Source organism: Polyodon spathula, chromosome 9, assembly GCF_017654505.1.
Source record: "Polyodon spathula isolate WHYD16114869_AA chromosome 9, ASM1765450v1, whole genome shotgun sequence".
Lineage (NCBI taxonomy): Eukaryota > Metazoa > Chordata > Actinopteri > Acipenseriformes > Polyodontidae > Polyodon > Polyodon spathula.
Genome location: NC_054542.1, coordinates 51,376,081 through 51,395,650, shown reverse-complemented (window position 1 = coordinate 51,395,650; position 19,570 = coordinate 51,376,081). Strand labels below are relative to the sequence as shown.

Below are 19,570 nucleotides of genomic sequence, written 5' to 3'. Positions count from 1 at the left end.
CACTCTCTACAGACTCACAGCACAGTGTGCTACCTGCACTCTCTACAGACTCACAGCACAGTGTTACCTGCACTCTCTACAGACTCGCAGCACAGTGTGCTACCTGCACTCTCTACAGACTCGCAGCACAGTGTGCTACCTGCACACTACAGACTCACAGGACAGTACTACCTGCACACTCTACAGACTCAGAGCACAGTGTTACCTGCACTCTCTACAGACTCACAGTACAGTGTGCTACCTGCACACTACAGACTCACAGGACAGTGCTACCTGCACTCTCTAGAGACTCACAGCACAGTGTGCTACCTGCACACTACAGACTCACAGCACAGTGTGCTACCTGCACACTACAGACTCACAGCACAGTGTGCTACCTGCACTCACAGCACAGTGTTACCTGCACTCTCTACAGACTCACAGCACAGTGTGCTACCTGCACACTACAGACTCACAGCACAGTGTGTTACCTGCACACTACAGACTCACAGCACAGTGTGCTACCTGCACTCTATAGACTCACAGCACAGTGTGCTACCTGCACACTACAGACTCACAGCACAGTGTGCTACCTGCACACACACTACAGACTCACAGCACAGTGTTACCTGCACACTACAGACTCACAGCACAGTGTGCTACCTGCACACTACAGACTCACAGCACAGTGTGCTACCTGCACTCTCTACAGACTCACAGCACAGTGTTACCTGCACTCTCTACAGACTCACAGCACAGTGTGCTACCTGCACACTACAGACTCACAGCACAGTGTTACCTGCACACTACAGACTCACAGCACAGTGTTACCTGCACACTACAGACTCACAGCACAGTGTGCTACCTGCACACTACAGACTCACAGCACAGTGTGCTACCTGCACACTACAGACTCACAGCACAGTGTGCTACCTGCACACTCTACAGACTCACAGCACAGTGTGTTACCTGCACACTACAGACTCACAGCACAGTGTGCTACCTGCACTCTATAGAGACTCACAGCACAGTGTGTTACCTGCACACTACAGACTCACAGCACAGTGTGCTACCTGCACTCTCTACAGACTCACAGCACAGTGTGCTACCTGCACTCTCTACAGACTCACAGCACAGTGTTACCTGCACTCTCTACAGACTCACAGCACAGTGTGCTACCTGCACTCTCTACAGACTCACAGCACAGTGTGCTACCTGCACACTACAGACTCACAGCACAGTGTGCTACCTGCACACTACAGACTCACAGCACAGTGTTACCTGCACTATAGAGACTCGCAGCACAGTGTGTTACCTGCACTCTCTAGAGACTCACAGCACAGTGTGCTACCTGCACACTACAGACTCACAGCACAGTGTGCTACCTGCACTCTATAGAGACTCACAGCACAGTGTGCTACCTGCACTCTCTAGAGACTCACAGCACAGTGTGCTACCTGCACTCTCTAGAGACTCACAGCACAGTGTGCTACCTGCACTCTCTAGAGACTCACAGCACAGTGTGCTACCTGCACTCTCTAGAGACTCACAGCACAGTGTGCTACCTGCACTCTCTAGAGACTCACAGCACAGTGTGCTACCTGCACACTACAGACTCACAGCACAGTGTGCTACCTGCACTCTATAGAGACTCACAGCACAGTGTGTTACCTGCACTCTTAGAGACTCACAGCACAGTGTGTTACCTGCACTCTCTAGAGACTCACAGCACAGTGTGCTACCTGCACTCTATAGAGACTCACAGCACAGTGTGTTACCTGCACTCTCTAGAGACTCACAGCACAGTGTGCTACCTGCACTCTCTAGAGACTCACAGCACAGTGTGCTACCTGCACTCACAGCACAGTGTGCTACCTGCACTCTCTAGAGACTCACAGCACAGTGTGCTACCTGCACTCTCTACAGACTCACAGCACAGTGTGCTACCTGCACTCTCTAGAGACTCACAGCACAGTGTGCTACCTGCACTCTCTAGAGACTCACAGCACAGTGTGCTACCTGCACTCTCTAGAGACTCACAGCACAGTGTGCTACCTGCACACTACAGACTCACAGCACAGTGTGCTACCTGCACTCACAGCACAGTGTTACCTGCACTCTATAGAGACTCGCAGCACAGTGTGTTACCTGGACTCTTGTCATACCCAGCAGCTACAGCTGCAAAGGTCGGGTTCCCGTTTTTGCCCGGCAAAGAAGTGGATTTTGTTAACTTGGGTTTGGTTCCATTTGTCATCTTCACAGAATTCTCACTGCAAGACAGGAAAATATAATAATACCATTTAGAATAAAGCATCCCTGGTGACACAGTTCAAGGGGGAAGGTGCATCCGATTATGAAAAGGGAGAAATTAGTTGTGGAAGACATGAAGTATGTATCTAAGTGCTTCTGAGATGTGACGGGTTAAATCAAATTGGCCACAGAATTGTGCATTTTTATTGGATACTCCACATAACAGGTCAGGTGACCACAGGAGTGTTTACACTGGGGAGGCGGGGGGCGCGAACCACAACTGACAGCAGATCTGCTTTGGAGTAAAACCATTCCAACTTTATAGCTCCGCACTCCTGACGAGCGGAACTCTGCCGTCGGCGCAGTTTGCATTTGAAATGCTGTCACGAGCGCTCTTGTCATGCCACTGCTGTCAAGGGAACCTGGCTATCACCTTTGGTTTCTGTACATTTGTGGAAGCTGCTAAAATCAGCCCCATTCAAAACTGAAATGAATCTCATTTACTGGGGGGTTGTATTAATCCTACAAGCCTAAACTGCAATAACAGATAATAGATACATGTTATGCATGCTATGTCATCACAAACCCAAGCAGGTTTCACTGAGGAAAAACAATGAACTATATACATGGCCATCCTTTCAGAGTCCATGTTGCTGACTGGGCAGACAGACACACCCCCTTGATCACATGACACCCCTGACAACAGTGATACGCCCCCTTAATCACATGACAGTCCCTGACACAGGGCACAGAGACACACTGCAGTCTTCTGATGGGGGCCCTTGATCACATGACACTGAGGGAACAGAGAGACAGGCTCACCTGCTGGCATTGACAATGCTGCTGTAGGAGCCACGGGAGAAGTTCAATGTTGTCAGGGGCGGGGATGAAGTTCCTGACATGGAGGAAACTGGCCTTTTTAGAAAAGCATCAGCATTCATGGTCTGCATGGAGATCTGGTGAAGGCTGTCTGCGGCTTTAAAAAAAACAAACAAGCAAACACATATACATGCAGCGATGTGTCAGCTTCTCCTCCCGAGACAGGCATCTAACGTATATAAACATATACATTCTGTACATTTCCACAAGACAACACCACCACATTCATCAGCAATGGGTTTAATAAAGCCTGCTTCTGACCCATAACTGGAAATATGACCTTCACTAATTTCATTTTTCAAGGCAGCCATTGATCAATCCTTGAGCACATTCCTGCTCTGTACACTGGCCCCGTCACGGCTCAGGTTGTACTTACAGCTGCCGGCTTTATGAAGCGGAACGAAATCCCATTCTGGTGGAGGAGAGTCCTTTTCCCCCTCTGAGCTGCTGCTGTTTCCCAGCTCCTGAACACAACTGTTGGAAAGGAATTTTGCTGCAGTTGGTCTGCAATCTTCAAACTTTCCACAGGAGGCTGGAAAGAATAAACGTCCAACTGTTTTAGAGGCATCTGATGTCCTGAGATTTTTGTTTCTACACACATGCATGTCTTCAGGTCTGGCCTTAAGGCAAGGCAAGCAAGGCGGCCGCCTAGGAACCTCACCCTGGGGGCCCGCGCTCAACCGGACTGTCGTGAGATTGAACGTGCCGCGAGATTTGATGTTTGTTAGTGTGCGCAAAACACCCAGGGCTGCAACTCTGCGGTACCTTAAATAGAGCCAGCAACATTAAATTTTTTTTTTATTTTTATTTATTTTTATTTTTTTTAATTCCTTAACAACCATAGATGATAGTTTCTCACTGGATCTTGACTACTCACATGACCTGCCCACACTCCTCCACACACACAGGAGAGGAGGTTTGTGTCGAGCATGCTAACAAACATGTCGCAGAGCACTTCTACACAGTTGTCAATTACATCTTTGTTCAGCAAGTCAAAAAGGTATGTGGGAAACACTGGACCACTAACAATACACTGTAAAATAGCGAGTCATGTTCACAAGCCTCTTCATTTACTGCGAAAGTTAAGCTTGCTAGTTTACAAACACATTGTGTTGATTAAAAAATGCTCCTGCTTTGGTTACATGCACATAAATCAAGGATTTCTGTCAAAACAAAAATTACTTGTTGCAGCTAATGTAAATCTAATCCATTAATACAATTCAATATAGCTGAATTGACGAGATATTGCTTGGTTAACATGTCAAATGTTTGGGCTACTTCCATCTGCTGTCTTAGGTTTCTTAATACAGCAACTTTGGTGTTAAGATATTACTGATAGATGATAGAGAGATTGAGAGATAGATTTTTTAGATAAACAGACAGATAGACAGAGAGGCAGATATACAGATACAGCGATAGACAAACACACACATCACAATTGTTTCTAATACTGTATCATTTTAATTAGTTTTTTTTATCCAGAATGGAATAATAATACATCTACCCACATATAAAATTCCCTATTTACTTACTTATTGCATTTATATAGCGCTACTTATACAAACGTAATTGCAAAGCACTGTACAGTATAGAGCAGAAAAAAGAACAAACCACAATACATTGTGTAGCATGTAACACATACAACTGCCCCGTTGCCACCTTGCCAGTATGAGCCCTATGAAAACGCTGCAGTACATGCATGGAAACAGAGGAGCCGGCAGACCATTCCAGTGACAGGTGCTTCTGGGGAGAACAGCTTTTCCAGGCTGGAATTCATCAAGACATATTTGCACTCAACGCTGACTCAAAAAACACTGTCAAATTTGGACACACTGTCAAATGTGACTGAAGTTGCCAAGAATACTCAGATTTGTTAAAGGACTTTGCTGCAGCTAAAGCTAGTAAAATGTATTTGAACATAAGAAAGTTTACAAACAAGAGGAGGCCCCATTTGGCCCATCCAGCTCGTTTGCTTGTTAGTAGCTTATTGATCCCAGAATCTCATCAAGCAGCTTCTTGAAGGACCCCAGGGTGTCAACTTCAACAACATTACTGGGGAGTTGGTTCCAGACCCTCACAATTCTCTGTGTAAAAAAGTACTTCCTATTTTCTGTTCTGAATGCCCCTTCATCTAATCTCCATTTGTGACCACTGGCCCTGGTTTCTTTTTTTCATGTCGAAAAAGTTCCTTGAGTCGACATTCAGATCGTTGCGTAGTCATCTTTGTTCAAGACTGAATAGACTCAATTATTCAAGCCTGCCTGCATATGATATGCCCTTTAAACCAGGAATAATTCTGGTCTATAGAATGATAAAGTCTAACAAAAGTATTAATTTACATTTGAATATCATGACTTATTTACCGCATCTTAACATTAGTATATGTAGGTGGATATGATTACTTGATGCAACTCTGTTTTTGTTCACTGAATTGTAACCTACTCGATCTATGAAAAGCGTTCATTCTAAAATGGTTATAAAATAAGCACCTCTCTGTTTGTGTAGATGTCTCATCTTGGGGCCCCCTGTTCGAGGCGGCGGAGGCAGCTGCTGCTGCATCAGTGTTTTCAATGTGAAGCTCTTGCGCTGCTTGTTTTCCAGGGGGGTTGTATATGGCAACTCCAAACAACTATGAAGTAAACAATGAAACACATGGGCAATCAAACAGATTATCAGCACTGTATGAAAACAAAGCCACAAGGTCCCCGGTTCAAATCCCAGCTCAGCCACCTACTCCGTGTGACCCTGAGCAAGTCACTCAGCCTCCTTGTGCTCCGTCTTTCAGGAGAGAGGTCTGTAAGTGACTTAGCAGCTGATGCATAGTTTACACACCCTAGTCTCTAAGTCGCCTGCTAAAATAAACTAAATAATAATAAATAACTAAATAATTATAATAATAATAAAGACTAAATCACCTGGATTTGGCATTGGTTTGGTTTTCCTTCTTTGTATTAATTAGTTTCTTGTTCTGGAGTTTTATGTGAAATAGATGATAGTCTTCTCTTTCTTTATTAAAAGTGAATGGTCCGACTTTCTTTTTCTCGAGCTCCTGTTGAAAGTGAAACAGCCAATTAAGACGAGTTCATCAACTGATCATGCAGGCAATAGACTTGGATTAAAAAAGGCATCTATTTTATTTGTAAAGCTGCAGCTGGATAATTAAACCACACGTGCAACACAGAGCCGCAATGTGATCACTGCAGATAAGAGAAAGAGCCACCAGATTAAACCAAGGCATACTTTAGACTTCAATAAAACAGCAGGTATAGGGGCTCCCGAGTGGCGCATCCAGTAAAGGCGCTCTGCGCGAGTACAAGATGCGCCCTATAGTGTGCACATCGTTGGTTCAAGTCTGGGCTATTCAGGAAGTTGTACATGTGATGGTATTGACAGTTGCATGTTCAGGAAGTTGTACATGTGATGGTATTGACAGTTGCATGTTCAGGAAGTTGTACATGTGATGGTATTGACAGTTGCATGTTCAGGAAGTTGTACATGTGATGGTATTGACAGTTGCATGTTCAGGAAGTTGTACATGTGATGGTATTGACAGTTGCATGTTCAGGAAGTTGTACATGTGATGGTATTGACAGTTGCATGTTCATTCCTCCACTGGGTACCAGCACAAAGATTTTACAATTTGTGATGAAAAACCTAACGAAAACAGAAGCCCCTGTAACCTCTTTTCCACTTGCTTCTGCGTCCGGGTTCGATGTTTCAGTGGTGGTTGAAGAGCTGTCGTCATTATCTGCCAGAGAGTCTTTTAATTCATCTTCCTGTGGCCCTGCCTTTGTTATTCTCTCCTTTTCTTCACGTTTTTTCTGAGCCTTCGTTTTACGCTGAAGTTTTCCTTTTACTACAAGTGTCAAATACAACAAGATTTAGAAATCAAGGGGCCAGCTGAATCACTTACTGCTGTTTAAACTGCTTCTTATTTCAAACAATGTATTCCTTCAATCACTTAACTCACAGCTTTATGTTCTTGAACTACTAAATCCATTAATGAATTGCCAGGCGCTTTAATAACCACACTGTGAAAACCTGCACGCCATCGTAAACTAGAAATGTGAACAATATCAAAAGCATAACCGGTACATAGTCTCTTGTACGTCAGAAGATCAAATGGGCTGGAAAATTGAATTGTGTAAAAGATTGCACCATTTATATAGCCTGAGGTTAAAAACAATGAGGTGCTGAAACAGTTCAGAAAATCACTGGACACTACCTGTAAAAGAGCTTGATTAAGAGAATCATAGAATACAGCTGTTTACAAGGGCAAGCACAGAATAATCTGTAGAATCAAAGCGCTTAAAGCAATATGATTGGTTGTCAAAGCCAATTCAATGTAAGAATGGCTGACTTCTACAACATTAAAAGAAGTCAGGGTGAAGTCACTGCACCTTTGCCCTGTGCTGCTGGGGACGAGGGCAGCTCTTGCAACACATCAGGGGGCGGCAGCGACTCTGGCCGCTCCAGGTCTCTGTCCATGGCTTCCAGGAGGCTGGTGTAATCCAAGTCCTCGGAGGTGTGCCTGGCTGTGCTGCTCTCTGGCTGTGTTACTGGGGGTTTTGGAGAGCTTTCAGGCTGCTGCTCTTGCTGTTCAAGCGCTGCTGGTTGCTGCGGCTGCTGCTCTTGGAGGCTGGGAGCCGGTTGCTGCTGCAGCTGCTGCTGCTGTGCTTGGTGCTGCTGCCTGGCAGTCCGAAGCTTTCTGTTTGTATTCTGATACAGGGCAGGATGTGTCTCTGAAGCAGGGCTGCCTGCTTTACTGCTGGCAGACTGCATTGAGGCTGCTTGCATATAAGTCCTGCTGACATTACTGGAACTGGTCCTTGATTTGAGAGCTTCACAGTCCCCTGGGTTTCTATGGTTGTGCAGAGGGGCCTGTGTGCTGCACTGCCTGTGGGTCCAGGCACTGGACCTGGAGGCGCCCCCACCGCCTGCTCCACACACTACTCTCGAGCTGGGGTTCGAGTCTCCATATTCATTCAAGCTACAAACACAAAAGGGAAAATACACCCATGAATTTAAAAACAGAACTAGGACTTGCTTAAGAGCAACTTGCACGTATGAACTCAGTCATAAGAGCAGAATAAATTCAAGAACGAGAAAAGGACATTCACCCCACCTGTGCTAGCTTGCTCACTCTGGTGCCAGTGTGGTCCATTAGCTTTCAGGAGAGTAAAAACAAAACCCCCTAAATCAGGTTAGTAGGAGAAATAAACCCTCTGGGAATATGTGGCTAAACGGACTGCCCTCCAGGCTGGCTAAAGGTCTTATTATGGTCAGAGAGGGTTATGCAGTATTGTTCATGACAGCATCCGGTCTTTCTTGAAGGAACCGATAGTCACTGCTTCAACAACTCTGTCCAGCAGCTTGTTCCAATGGTTCACTACCCTTTCCATGAAATATCCTAACTAAATTCTAACATTCCAACATAGAAACTAGCATTCTTCCTGTTGTTTAGAATCATGTAACACATCACATTCAATTCTAGTCATCAAATCCTGGTGACAGGAAGTGATCCGTACAAACTGCATCTAAACGAGACGTGATCCGTACAAACTGCATCTAAACGAGACGTGATCCGTACAAACTGCATCTAAACGAGACGTGATCCGTACAAACTGCATCTAAACGAGACGTGATCCGTACAAACTGCATCTAAACGAGACGTGATCCGTACAAACTGCATCTAAACGAGACGTGATCTGTCACATGCATACCAAGTTGCTCTTTAACATTGCAGCACCAACATGATAACTGAAAGCGAGGTTTACTATAAATACAAAGTACTGGACCTGGAATCTAAACAGATGCCGGCAAATACTGATCAAAGCACAATCAGTGATGTAAGAAAATAAATATCCAAAACACTGCTGACTCTACCTCTCTGGGATACTGTTCAATGTTAAAATATTTTTAAGCTCCGATATGTGGATAAACTTTTTTTTTTTTGTTGGTGGAATGTGATTTCAGTTACATTAACAATTGTGTCAGGCCAACATATTGTATAACTTGCACACACTCTTGATTCCTGTGCTGTACGTTCAACATTTCAACAAAGGAATGGTTGCCTGTTGCAAAAGCTGTTTGATTGGCTGGCTGGTGCTAATGACTGCTGTTTGATTGGCTGGCGCTAGTGACTGTTTAGTTGGCTGTGATCAACTTACTTTCCATCGGATGAAATTCCTACAATTCTCCTGAGATCAAATGGCCTTCCAAAATCAAAAGAAGGGTTGGATGCTTCAATAGACAGACGTCTCTGAAATGGCTCCCATATTCCTTGTGCTTCTAAGTACGCCGTTGCGATCACTAAAAGGAACATGGAACTGTAAATTGAAAAAAAATATATATATTTGAACAGAGCCACTCAATATGTATTCTTTGTGGAGCTCATTTATTTATTATTTTTAAACCTGAAGTTTAGCACAATCAAAAACAAGCAAAACAAGACAAAAGTACTTCAATGTGAATTGAAGGTAAGAGTGCAGAGCAGCCTCTGCCCAGCTCCGTACCTCATTACCAGGGAGATGATTATGTACACATTGAGCTCCCAGCTCGGCCTGGGCAGGGCTTCAGCACACGCAGCGAGCATGTGATAAGGAAGTGATGCGTTCAGAACAAACACAAACTCAGAGCCTCCTGCTGTAATGAGCTTCAGTTCACGAAGGATTCTTGAGGCAGTGAAATCTGGTGTAAACCTGGAGAAAAGAAAATGTGCATTATTAAAAACTCACAAACCTGCAAGTTACTTCAAGCAGCTTTATTATATTGGATGAAAACATAATGTCAAGTCACATTTACCAAGGCAACAATATTCTAAGAAGTCTTAGAAATTGCACTCAGACTGGAGAACGCCATGGGCTATTTGCTTTAATGTCAATTTGCTTTTAGATATATTAGTAATGCTGTGGCTGGGTATTACAGCTGAGTGTGGCTATATTAGTAACACTGTAGCTGGGTATTCAGCTGAGTGTGGCTATATTAGTAACACTGTGGCTGGGTATTCAGCTGAGTGTGGCTATATTAGTAACAATGTGGCTGGGTATTACAGCTGAGTGTGGCTATATTAGTAACACTGTGGCTGGGTATTCAGCCGAGTGTGGCTATATTAGTAACACTGTGGCTGGGTATTCAGCCGAGTGTGGCTATATTAGTAACACTGTGGCTGGGTATTCAGCCGAGTGTGGCTATATTAGTAACACTGTGGCTGGGTATTCAGCTGAGTGTGGCTATATTAGTAGCACTGTGGCTGGGTATTCAGCCGAGTGTGGCTATATTAGTAACACTGTGGCTGGGTATTACAGCTGAATGTGGCTATATTAGTAACACTGTGGCTGGGTATTCAGCCGAGTGTGGCTATATTAGTAACACTGTGGCTGGGTATTCAGCTGAGTGTGGCTATATTAGTAACACTGTGGCTGGGTATTCAGCCGAGTGTGGCTATATTAGTAACACTGTGGCTGGGTATTCAGCTGAGTGTGGATGACATGCTCGTTAGCTTCTGCTATCCTGGAACAGGCGAGTGCAAGTTTGGACTTTGCCTGTTACATTAGTGTAATACCATGCAGTGTGTATTTATAATGACATACATGGGAGAGTTAGATCAAAACATTGAAATTCTGACTGCATATTGTAATGTAAAGGCACACATGTACATGTATAGATTGTCCTTTATTGCCCAATTTTCAATTCAACCCCCCCCCCCCCCCCCCACAATAAAGAATGAATCACTTACATTATGACAATGTCTCTTGAAGCATTTGGTTTAAGTGCAAATTCTTGACAGTTGACAACTTTAAATCCGTATCCTTCACATGCATATCCACTGATTTCTGGCGATTTGATAAAAACTGGAAGTTGGCCCATGTTTTCAACTTTAAATGTTCTTCTTAGAGTAAAGTTTGGCTCCTTTGATTTGACTTCTAAGAATAAAAACAAAACACATGTAGGTTATTCTTCTTGAGAGAGCAGACAGGTAATCGTAGCAGATCCTGGGACCCGTTCAACCAGCACCAGAGAAGCTCCATCCATCTTCTAATGCACTGCTCTACACAGCATCTTCCAATGGGCTGCTCTACACAGCATCTTCTAATGGGCTGCTCTACACAGCATCTTCTAATGGGCTGCTCTACACAGCATCTTCTAATGGGCTGCTCTACACAGCATCTTCTAATGGGCTGCTCTACACAGCATCTTCTAATGGAGATGTGACTCCATCACTGTGCAGAATTAGAGATTTCTATACTTTGCTTCCTTCTACACTCAATGTGAATGCTAAAGCTTACATGTAAGACTACCATTACATAGCAGTTCAAGATATTCTAGACTATTTATTTATTTATTTATTGGAGGCTGTATTGGACCCATACTGCATATTCTGGAGAGGTCAGAAGCAACCAATTGTAGAAACTGGCCTGGGTAGAACCTCTTTGCATTGGGAGCGTGTTTTCTGTGTTAATGTTAACACCTTGGCTGTGTTTTCTGTGGGAATATTAACAGCTTGGCTCTGTGTTTTCTGTGGAAATATCAACCTCATGCCTCTGTTTTGTTTAAAATCTACCCAGAGAGAGGTTGTTCTAGTAATAATAATAATAGCAAGACAATTCACTGAACTGTAAAATAACTAGCATGCAATAACTGTATTGTACAAAAACATTTCTACCTTGTGTTCTTATTACAGCATTTACATTTCTTAAGAACCAATACACCCTGTGACAGGGAGTCGGGTCGCTGGTTCCTGCACAAGTGCGTGTCCCTGTGATAAATCAGCAGTGACGCACAGCCGGAGACGTGTTGCTAAGTAACCAGCTGAGTGGCAGGCTGGCCCTGAGCCAAGATGATCAGGAGGTCCGGATTGGCTGAGGGGCGTGCCTGGGGATGCTGCGCAGAGCTCAAAAAGCAGCTCGGGTACAGCTCGGGGTGATTGCAATGCCACTGACACACAGACGGGCGCTGTGTTTGTTTACATCGAAGCGGGGAGCGTCCGCTCTGCAGGAACTGCTACCACGGAACCATTTAACTGCAAGACGGTGCTTGTGAAGGCTCCTCCCAGCCAGGACCATCGGAAGAGCCTCGAGTCACTGGGAGGCCAGGACTTCAGAAGCAACAGAACAGAAGTAGGTCAGCTTAGGGGATGGGGATCCCAAAACAGTACAGAGAGGGTTACCATAGTGTAGTAGGTTCCTGGAGCGGGACGTTCCTTGTAGTGGGGCTAACGCTTGTCACTTTGTGTGGCAACCTTTTATTTTTAGCTTTTGTTTTTATTTCTTTATTAAATGTGGCACTAGGTCCACCATCGCTAGTACCCTAGTGTTAGTTTGGTTTTTAAATTAAATCTGCGCACCTGTGTGGCATATCAACACCAATGCTCTGTGTCATGTCACCCTGTTACACACCCATATGGAGACTTCCTGTCTTCTGGGTGCAGGATGTACTGGACAGCGTATATGCAGTGCAACAGAAAACACACCCACATTATGTGTGCGCTCCCTTTACAGCAGCTTTACCAGACCCCAACTTCCCTCAACATGCAATACTTACTATCAGAACAGTCTTTCAATAAAGACTCTGTCATTTTAAACCGCAGGTAACTCCCAGAGCCAGGGGGCTTGCCAGCAACCTTCAGGCTCTCTGTGGTTCCCTGCCCTCTAACGACTACAGAGTCCAGCACTGTCAGATTGTTCCTTGGGGGACAGACACAAAATCAATGTAAATGTACAGTGTGATGTAAGGAAGCTCACCAAAAGGCCAATGAGAAACCACTAATACTATACACATTGTTACAATGCACCTCTATACACATGTGACAACATACCTCTGTAAACATGATATAATGCACCTCTGTAAACATTGTTAGTATCTCAGAATACCCAGGATTTGAACTCAGGCTTGATCAAAAAGTACAACAGAAGGCCAGTCAACATGTATGGTTTCTTATGCGAGGAAAAGTACCTTTGAAATTGACTGAACAAGGCGTACATTTTGATGAGTGAACATTGGTCCCCCAAACCACTACTTGTTGAACCACTTGGTTGAAACCCTCCCTCCCCCAGGGGGGGGGGGGGTTAAAACTACTCATTGAACTGGGGAGGAGGGGATTAAAACTACTCATTGAACGGGGGGGGGGGGGGGGGGGGGGTAAAACTACTCATTGAATGAAGGGTGTGCATTTTAAGTTTAAAAGACCAATGCTGTAATACTAGGGTGGAAAGAACAATGCTGCAGAAACAGCTCAGATATTTACCTTACAATAATGAAGGCAGAGACAGTCTTGTTGTGGAGTGGAGTAAACTTTACTGTGAAGGATTTCATTTCCCCAGGCAGAAGGATCATGTTGTAAACAGAGGGACGTGAAGGTCCTTCCACAAACCCACTGCTACTTTTAACTGAGGACGTCTGGAAAATACAAAAATTGTTTTTTTGTTTTTTTAGCAGTACCACTAATATCACAGATAATATTGGGGCTCCCGAGTGGCGCATCCAGTAGAGGCACTCCCAGAGTGCCCTGTAGCCTGGGGATTGCAGGTTCGAGTCCAGGCTATGTCACAGCCGACCTTGACTGGGAGTTCCTAGGGGGCGGCGCACAATTGGCTGAGCACTGCCAGGGTAGGGAGGGCTTAGGTCGGCAGGAGAATCGGGCGACCCCTGTGGCCAACAGGGTGTCTGTGGTTCTGCAGTGGAGTCACAAGATCTGTGTTGTCCTCCAGCACTATAGATATGGTTGCACCGCTTTGGATCCGCAGTGCGAAAAATGATGGAATGGCATCAGCACGTTTTGAAGGACACGTGCTCCAGCCGCCATTTCCCCGAGTTGGCAAGGAGGCTGCGAGCGGCGAGCCGAGGATACAGATAATAATTGGGCATACTAAACTGGGGAGAAAACTGGGGAAAAAAATTGGTGATGACTAAATTAAAAACAAAACAAAAAAACCCCACAGATAATATTAATATATTGGGAATAAAGAAGCAGCAGCACTTTAAAGGTATATCTGTCATGTGATAATGATGTAGTTCTCACTAAATTCCTATCTTTAGGTGTCTCGTGTGATAATGTAGTTTCCCATTAAAATTCCTATCTTTAGAGATGTAGCTGTCATGTGATAATGATGTAGTTTCCAATTAAAACTCCTATCTTTAGAGGTGTAGCTGTCATGTGATGACATAGTTCTCATTAAAACACCTATCATCCTAAAACTCCTGGCTTGTTATCTGCTTTCAAGATTTAAACAGGCGTATTTTACAGAGATAACAAATAACAAACACAACCTTGCATCTTTCTTACTTGGTTTCTATGGATCTGGAACTCCAATGTCTTTGTATCCAAGTTTGTAAGCTTCCCCAAATTGAGCCTACAAATGAGAAAATTCCAAATAAATACAACAGAATAGAATAGAATTCCTATGGTTATCATTTAGCTCAAAACCGACCATAGCAGAAAACAAGCAAATCTCTTAGTCTCTGTTTAGAAATTCAAAACAAAAAAATAAAATTTTGCAAGAAACACTAAAAATAAAAATAAGGACATGGCTTCACACCGAAATCTCTTTAAATGAAGTGTTTTAATAACTACCGCTTTGCTAACTGCTCCACCACAGCTGAAGGGCTTGGATACAAGGATAAAGGAAGGACCTGAACAAACACAGGAACGTCCGCTGGGTTTGAGAGAACAACTTCTTCCCCCTGAAACACATTTTCAAAGGGTTGTTTTCACAGGTGAAACTCAAAGAAGCACGCACACATTGTAACCACATGTTCCGAGTACAGCGGTGGTTTTAATACACTGCATGGGAGGGGACTGGGCTGCTCCCCACCAGACAGGTGGCAATGAGAAGCCATTACAGCATTTCTGGAGTCTGCACATGTATTACACTGCACGCCACGCACTTGCTGTGCTTCTTCAGTTTAAAGTCTTTCTTTAGCTGTACCGCAGTGGTTAGACTTCTGGAATGTATGACACTGGCAGAGCATCACAGGAGCCACATTCTGAATTCTACTGAACAGCTGAGAGAAGGACGCACTCACAGAAGAGCTGTTTGTGTTTGTAAGAGGGAACATGATTTGACGTGGAGTGTTGATTATTGACGGCCAGATCATCTGTGCTGTAACTCTGGCATCCACATTCTTCTGAAGATCTGTATCCACCTCAAACACAGCATAAGCCCTGAGGGAGGGGGCAAAATGCAGCACAAAAATGACCGACTTTCAAGAAACTCACACATTTGTAAGCAAGTAAACTTCAGACAGCTGTTTATTTACAGCAAACACAGCAACCAGTGTTATAGAGTAACACACTACATGTACTGTAACACACTACTTGTTTCTGATTAAATTTTTCATTAGCTTGTAACTGTGAATGTAGGTACTTTTAGTTACTTTTTTTTTTTTTTTTAATAATAAGGCAAATGAATACATGGAAATCCAAAAGTGCTTTGACAGTGCAAACTTTTTATAATGAGGAGGGAGCGAAGGGTTGGATCACTGGATCTGCAAACACTGAGCTGCAGCCTGACCAGTATCTCCGTACAGTGTAAACTGTGCCTGACTATTTGTAACAGTAACTACTGTTGTTACATTTTTCCCCAAGCAATACGTTACTTATAACTAGTTACAATTGAGCTCAAGTCACTGGTAGCGGCTTATTTTTTAAAAGTAACTTCCCCAACACTGAATAAGCTGCAGGCAGAGTTTCTTTATAGGACTCTTCTGATAAGCATAGATTAGACTTACTCGTGCCCAGAGTTCTCTTTCAATTCACTCCACCGCTTGTGAAAAATCTGGTACAAGTCCACGTCTGCATCCCACAGATCTTGTTGCATTGCCAGCCAGTGTGGTTTAGATTCTCCTGGAATAACAGAGTTCACTGTTTATTTGTTTGACAGGCACAGCACTCAACACACATGCAGTCGCACACACCAACAATAACAAAAAAAACACTGTTACTGACCTTTAGATAAAAAAGGTAATCCAGCATAACAGTGATCTCCACATTGTAATCTAGCATCAAAATAAATATTTGCTACCTGAAAAACAAAAGGAAAAAGAATGCATCGTTTAACAAATCTGTAACTGTCCTCCATATTGTTACTCACTCCTGCGAAACCGTTTGCAAAGTTTCAGATCAATCCAAAAAAAGCATTGACTTATACGCCTCACAAGCTTGAATAGAAAAACATGCCCAAACACCCACCACCAGCAACAACCCAAGCAGGGCCCAACAGCATGCACAGTAAATCAGTGTAAAGCACACATTCTGCAAGAGAGGAAATAAGGCAACATACCTTGGATTTCCTTCTTGGTTCCAATTCGTCCTTATTACTCTTTAAACGCTTGTAGTAAAAGCGCACGTCCTCTGTGACAGAATGGATGTGCTGTAGTTTCACCTTCTGTGAGAAGGAACTCTGTATGTTAAAACTCTGATGAACGATTTTCCCCTGAGAAAGACACAGGCAATACTGATATTAGTACACACATGTGCCTTCACGGACCTCCCACAGACAGACAAAGCACAGATCACACAAAAGGATATAAGCCAGCATTTGTTAAATGGTTTGGGCTGTTTGGATGCTGTCTCTTTCTCTCTCTCTCTCTCTCTGTATATATATATATATACACACACACACACACACACACACACACACACACACACACACACACCTCTGGAAAAAACTGAGACCACTGCAAAATTATCAGTTTCTCTGGTTTCACTATATATAGGTATGTGTTTGGGTAAAATGAACATTTTTGTTTTATTCTATAAACTACTGACAACATTTCTCCCAAATTCCAAATAAAAATATTGTCATTTAGAGCATTTATTTGCAGAAAATGACAACTGGTCAAAATAACAAAAAAGATGCAGTGTTGTTTGACCTCGAATAATGCAAAGAAAATTAGTTCAGATTCATTTTTAAACAACACAATACTAATGTTTTAACTTAGGAAGAGTTCAGAAATCAATATTTGGTGGAATAACCCTGATTTTCAAGTACAGCTTTCATGCATCTTGGCTTGCTCTCCTCTAGTCTTTCACATTGTTGTTGGGTGATTTTATGCCACTCCTGGCACAACAATTCAAGCAGCTCAGCTTTGTTTGATGGCTTGTGACCATCCATCTTCCTCTTGATCACATTCCAGAGGTTTTCAATGGGGTTCAGGTCTGGAGATGGGGCTGGCCATGACAGGGTCTTGATCGGGTGGTCCTCCATCCACACCTTGACTGACCATGGCTGTGTGGCATGGAGCATTGTCCTGCTGGAAAAACCAATCCTCAGAGTTGGGGAACATTGTCAGAGCAGAAGAAAGCAAGTTTTCTTCCAGGACAACCTTGTACTTGGCTTGATTCATGCCAAAGCTGCCCGATTCCAGCCTTGCTGAAGCACCCCCAGATCATCACCGATCCCCCACCACATTTCACAGTGGGTACGAGACACTGTGGCTTGTAGGCCTCTCCAGGTCTCCATCTAACCATTAGACGACCAGGTGTTGGGCAAAGCTGAAAATTTGACTTATCTGGGGGTGCTTCAGCAAGGCTGGAATCGGGCAGATTTGTCTTTGTGAAGGGCGCATGAATCAAGCCAAGTACAAGGTTGTCCTGGAAGAAAACTTGCTTCCTTCTGCTCTGACAATGTTCCCCAACTCTGAGGATTGGTTTTTCCAGCAGGACAATGCTCCATGCCACACAGCCAGGTCAATCAAGGTGTGGATGGAGGACCACCAGATCAAGACCCTGTCATGGCCAGCCCAATCTCCAGACCTGAACCCCACTGAAAACCTCTGGAATGTGATCAAGAGGAAGATGGATGGTCACAAGCCATCAAACAAAGCCGAGCTGGCACAAAAATTCAAGCAGGAGTGGCATAAAGTCACCCAACATCAATGTGAAAGACTGGTGGAGAGCATGCCAAGACGCATGAAAGCTGTTCTTGAAAATCAGGGTTATTCCACCAAATATTGATTTCTGAACTCTTCCTATGTTAAAACATTAGTATTGTGTTGTTTAAAAATGAATATGAACTTATTTTCTTTGCATTATTCGAGGTCTGACAACACTGCATCTTTTTTGTTATTTTGACCAGTTGTCATTTTCTGCAAATAAATGCTCTAAATGACAATATTTTTATTTGGAATTTGGGAGAAATGTTGTCAGTAGTTTATAGAATAAAACAAAAATGTTCACTTTACCCAAACACATACCTATAAATAGTAAAACCAGAGAAACTGATAATTTTGCAGTGGTCTCTTGATTTTTTGCAGAGCTGTATATGTGAGTGTGAGGGTGTGTGTGTGTGTGTGTGTGTGTATATATATATATATATATATATATATATATATATATATATATATATATATATATATATATATATATAGTATATATAATATAATATATACTTATATAATTTATATTCTGTTTGAAGTGCGGCTCAATTAAATACCCTTCTGTTTGAAGTGCGGCTCAATTAAATACCCTTCCTGCTCATCTGTGATATTATTGTGTAGCCTCAAAAACAACTGAAGGACCATTGCACTGACTGATGAGAGAGAACAACTGCCCCCCTGTCAAACACTGGGGCAGTTTCAGGAGTAACAATGCTGTAGTATAGCATGCTGCCCGTGTGTGTTGTAAACATTGCCAGTATTTGCACGCAGGTAGATATCCAACAAACTAAATACAATATATCAGCTTCAGCTGACAAGATCACTTCAACCCTTAGAAATGCAATCTACAAGCAGCTGTTATTAACTCATCCTTCCATCCATTCCTACGAAATTAAATATTGAATTTCCAAATGAAAATATTCATTGTTCTCTTACCGGAAAGGAAGCTGGAAGAACAATGTGCTTGGGTGAGCTGGTTAGTGTGCCCACAGCGACAACAGCTTTCACTGGTATTGTTAATATCTGTAATAGAGAAGGGAGAACACAGCTGAGGTACACTGCACACACCCTGACTCTAATTACACTGCTCCATAAAAACAGGGGCAACTGATACATTACTGTACATATGAAAACACGACTGAACATTCTGTATGCCAGCTGGTTACGTGACATTTTTATGAAGGCACAATACGGGAATCGGCAGCATATTTTCAGATTCAGTCCTGGTTTGTGTCTTCAACTGCAACAGCGTTGTCTGTTTCAGTGATCGAAACATTAGATCTGAATTCGAACTCCATATGAACCCAGCTGTGGTTTCCCTTCATGGGTTCATTATTCACATTGTGATCATATGGTGTCTACACAGTACAATACAGAATAACACATCTATACCTATCTATGACCACACATACCCACTCACACACTGTATATATGCGTTACCTCGTAATCTGTTGTAATTTGTATTGCTCCATCATATGTTCCTTCGAGTTCCTTTGCAGTGAGTGTGACCCTGAACACTGCATAGTAACCTGAAGCCAGTATTACCTGTGAAAATCATCGACACATTAGCTGAAATGCTCCAGCA

General features: G+C 43.3%; 1 protein-coding gene across 3 annotated transcripts in view; it reads right to left on the bottom strand.

Annotated features, from left to right (window-relative positions):
* LOC121321021 (transmembrane protein 131-like) overlaps nucleotides 1-19,570 on the bottom strand; it is a 79,048-nt gene that overhangs the window by 2,780 nt on the left and 56,698 nt on the right. For 2 of the 3 annotated variants that reach the window (XM_041259920.1, XM_041259922.1), the window contains 20 exons: nucleotides 19,426-19,530; nucleotides 18,922-19,008; nucleotides 16,389-16,541; nucleotides 16,055-16,130; nucleotides 15,838-15,952; nucleotides 15,133-15,271; nucleotides 14,681-14,790; nucleotides 14,393-14,459; nucleotides 13,355-13,506; nucleotides 12,652-12,794; nucleotides 10,847-11,033; nucleotides 9,624-9,809; nucleotides 9,279-9,437; nucleotides 7,509-8,098; nucleotides 6,789-6,964; nucleotides 6,024-6,157; nucleotides 5,598-5,737; nucleotides 3,485-3,640; nucleotides 3,052-3,205; nucleotides 2,128-2,249 (listed from right to left, as the gene is read on the bottom strand). In XM_041259920.1, coding sequence (XP_041115854.1) covers nucleotides 2,128-2,249; nucleotides 3,052-3,205; nucleotides 3,485-3,640; nucleotides 5,598-5,737; nucleotides 6,024-6,157; nucleotides 6,789-6,964; nucleotides 7,509-8,098; nucleotides 9,279-9,437; nucleotides 9,624-9,809; nucleotides 10,847-11,033; nucleotides 12,652-12,794; nucleotides 13,355-13,506; nucleotides 14,393-14,459; nucleotides 14,681-14,790; nucleotides 15,133-15,271; nucleotides 15,838-15,952; nucleotides 16,055-16,130; nucleotides 16,389-16,541; nucleotides 18,922-19,008; nucleotides 19,426-19,530 — 3,151 coding nt within the window. The remainder of the gene's footprint in view (nucleotides 1-2,127; nucleotides 2,250-3,051; nucleotides 3,206-3,484; nucleotides 3,641-5,597; nucleotides 5,738-6,023; nucleotides 6,158-6,788; nucleotides 6,965-7,508; nucleotides 8,099-9,278; nucleotides 9,438-9,623; nucleotides 9,810-10,846; nucleotides 11,034-12,651; nucleotides 12,795-13,354; nucleotides 13,507-14,392; nucleotides 14,460-14,680; nucleotides 14,791-15,132; nucleotides 15,272-15,837; nucleotides 15,953-16,054; nucleotides 16,131-16,388; nucleotides 16,542-18,921; nucleotides 19,009-19,425; nucleotides 19,531-19,570) is intronic. The other variant, XM_041259923.1, reaches the window with a different exon arrangement.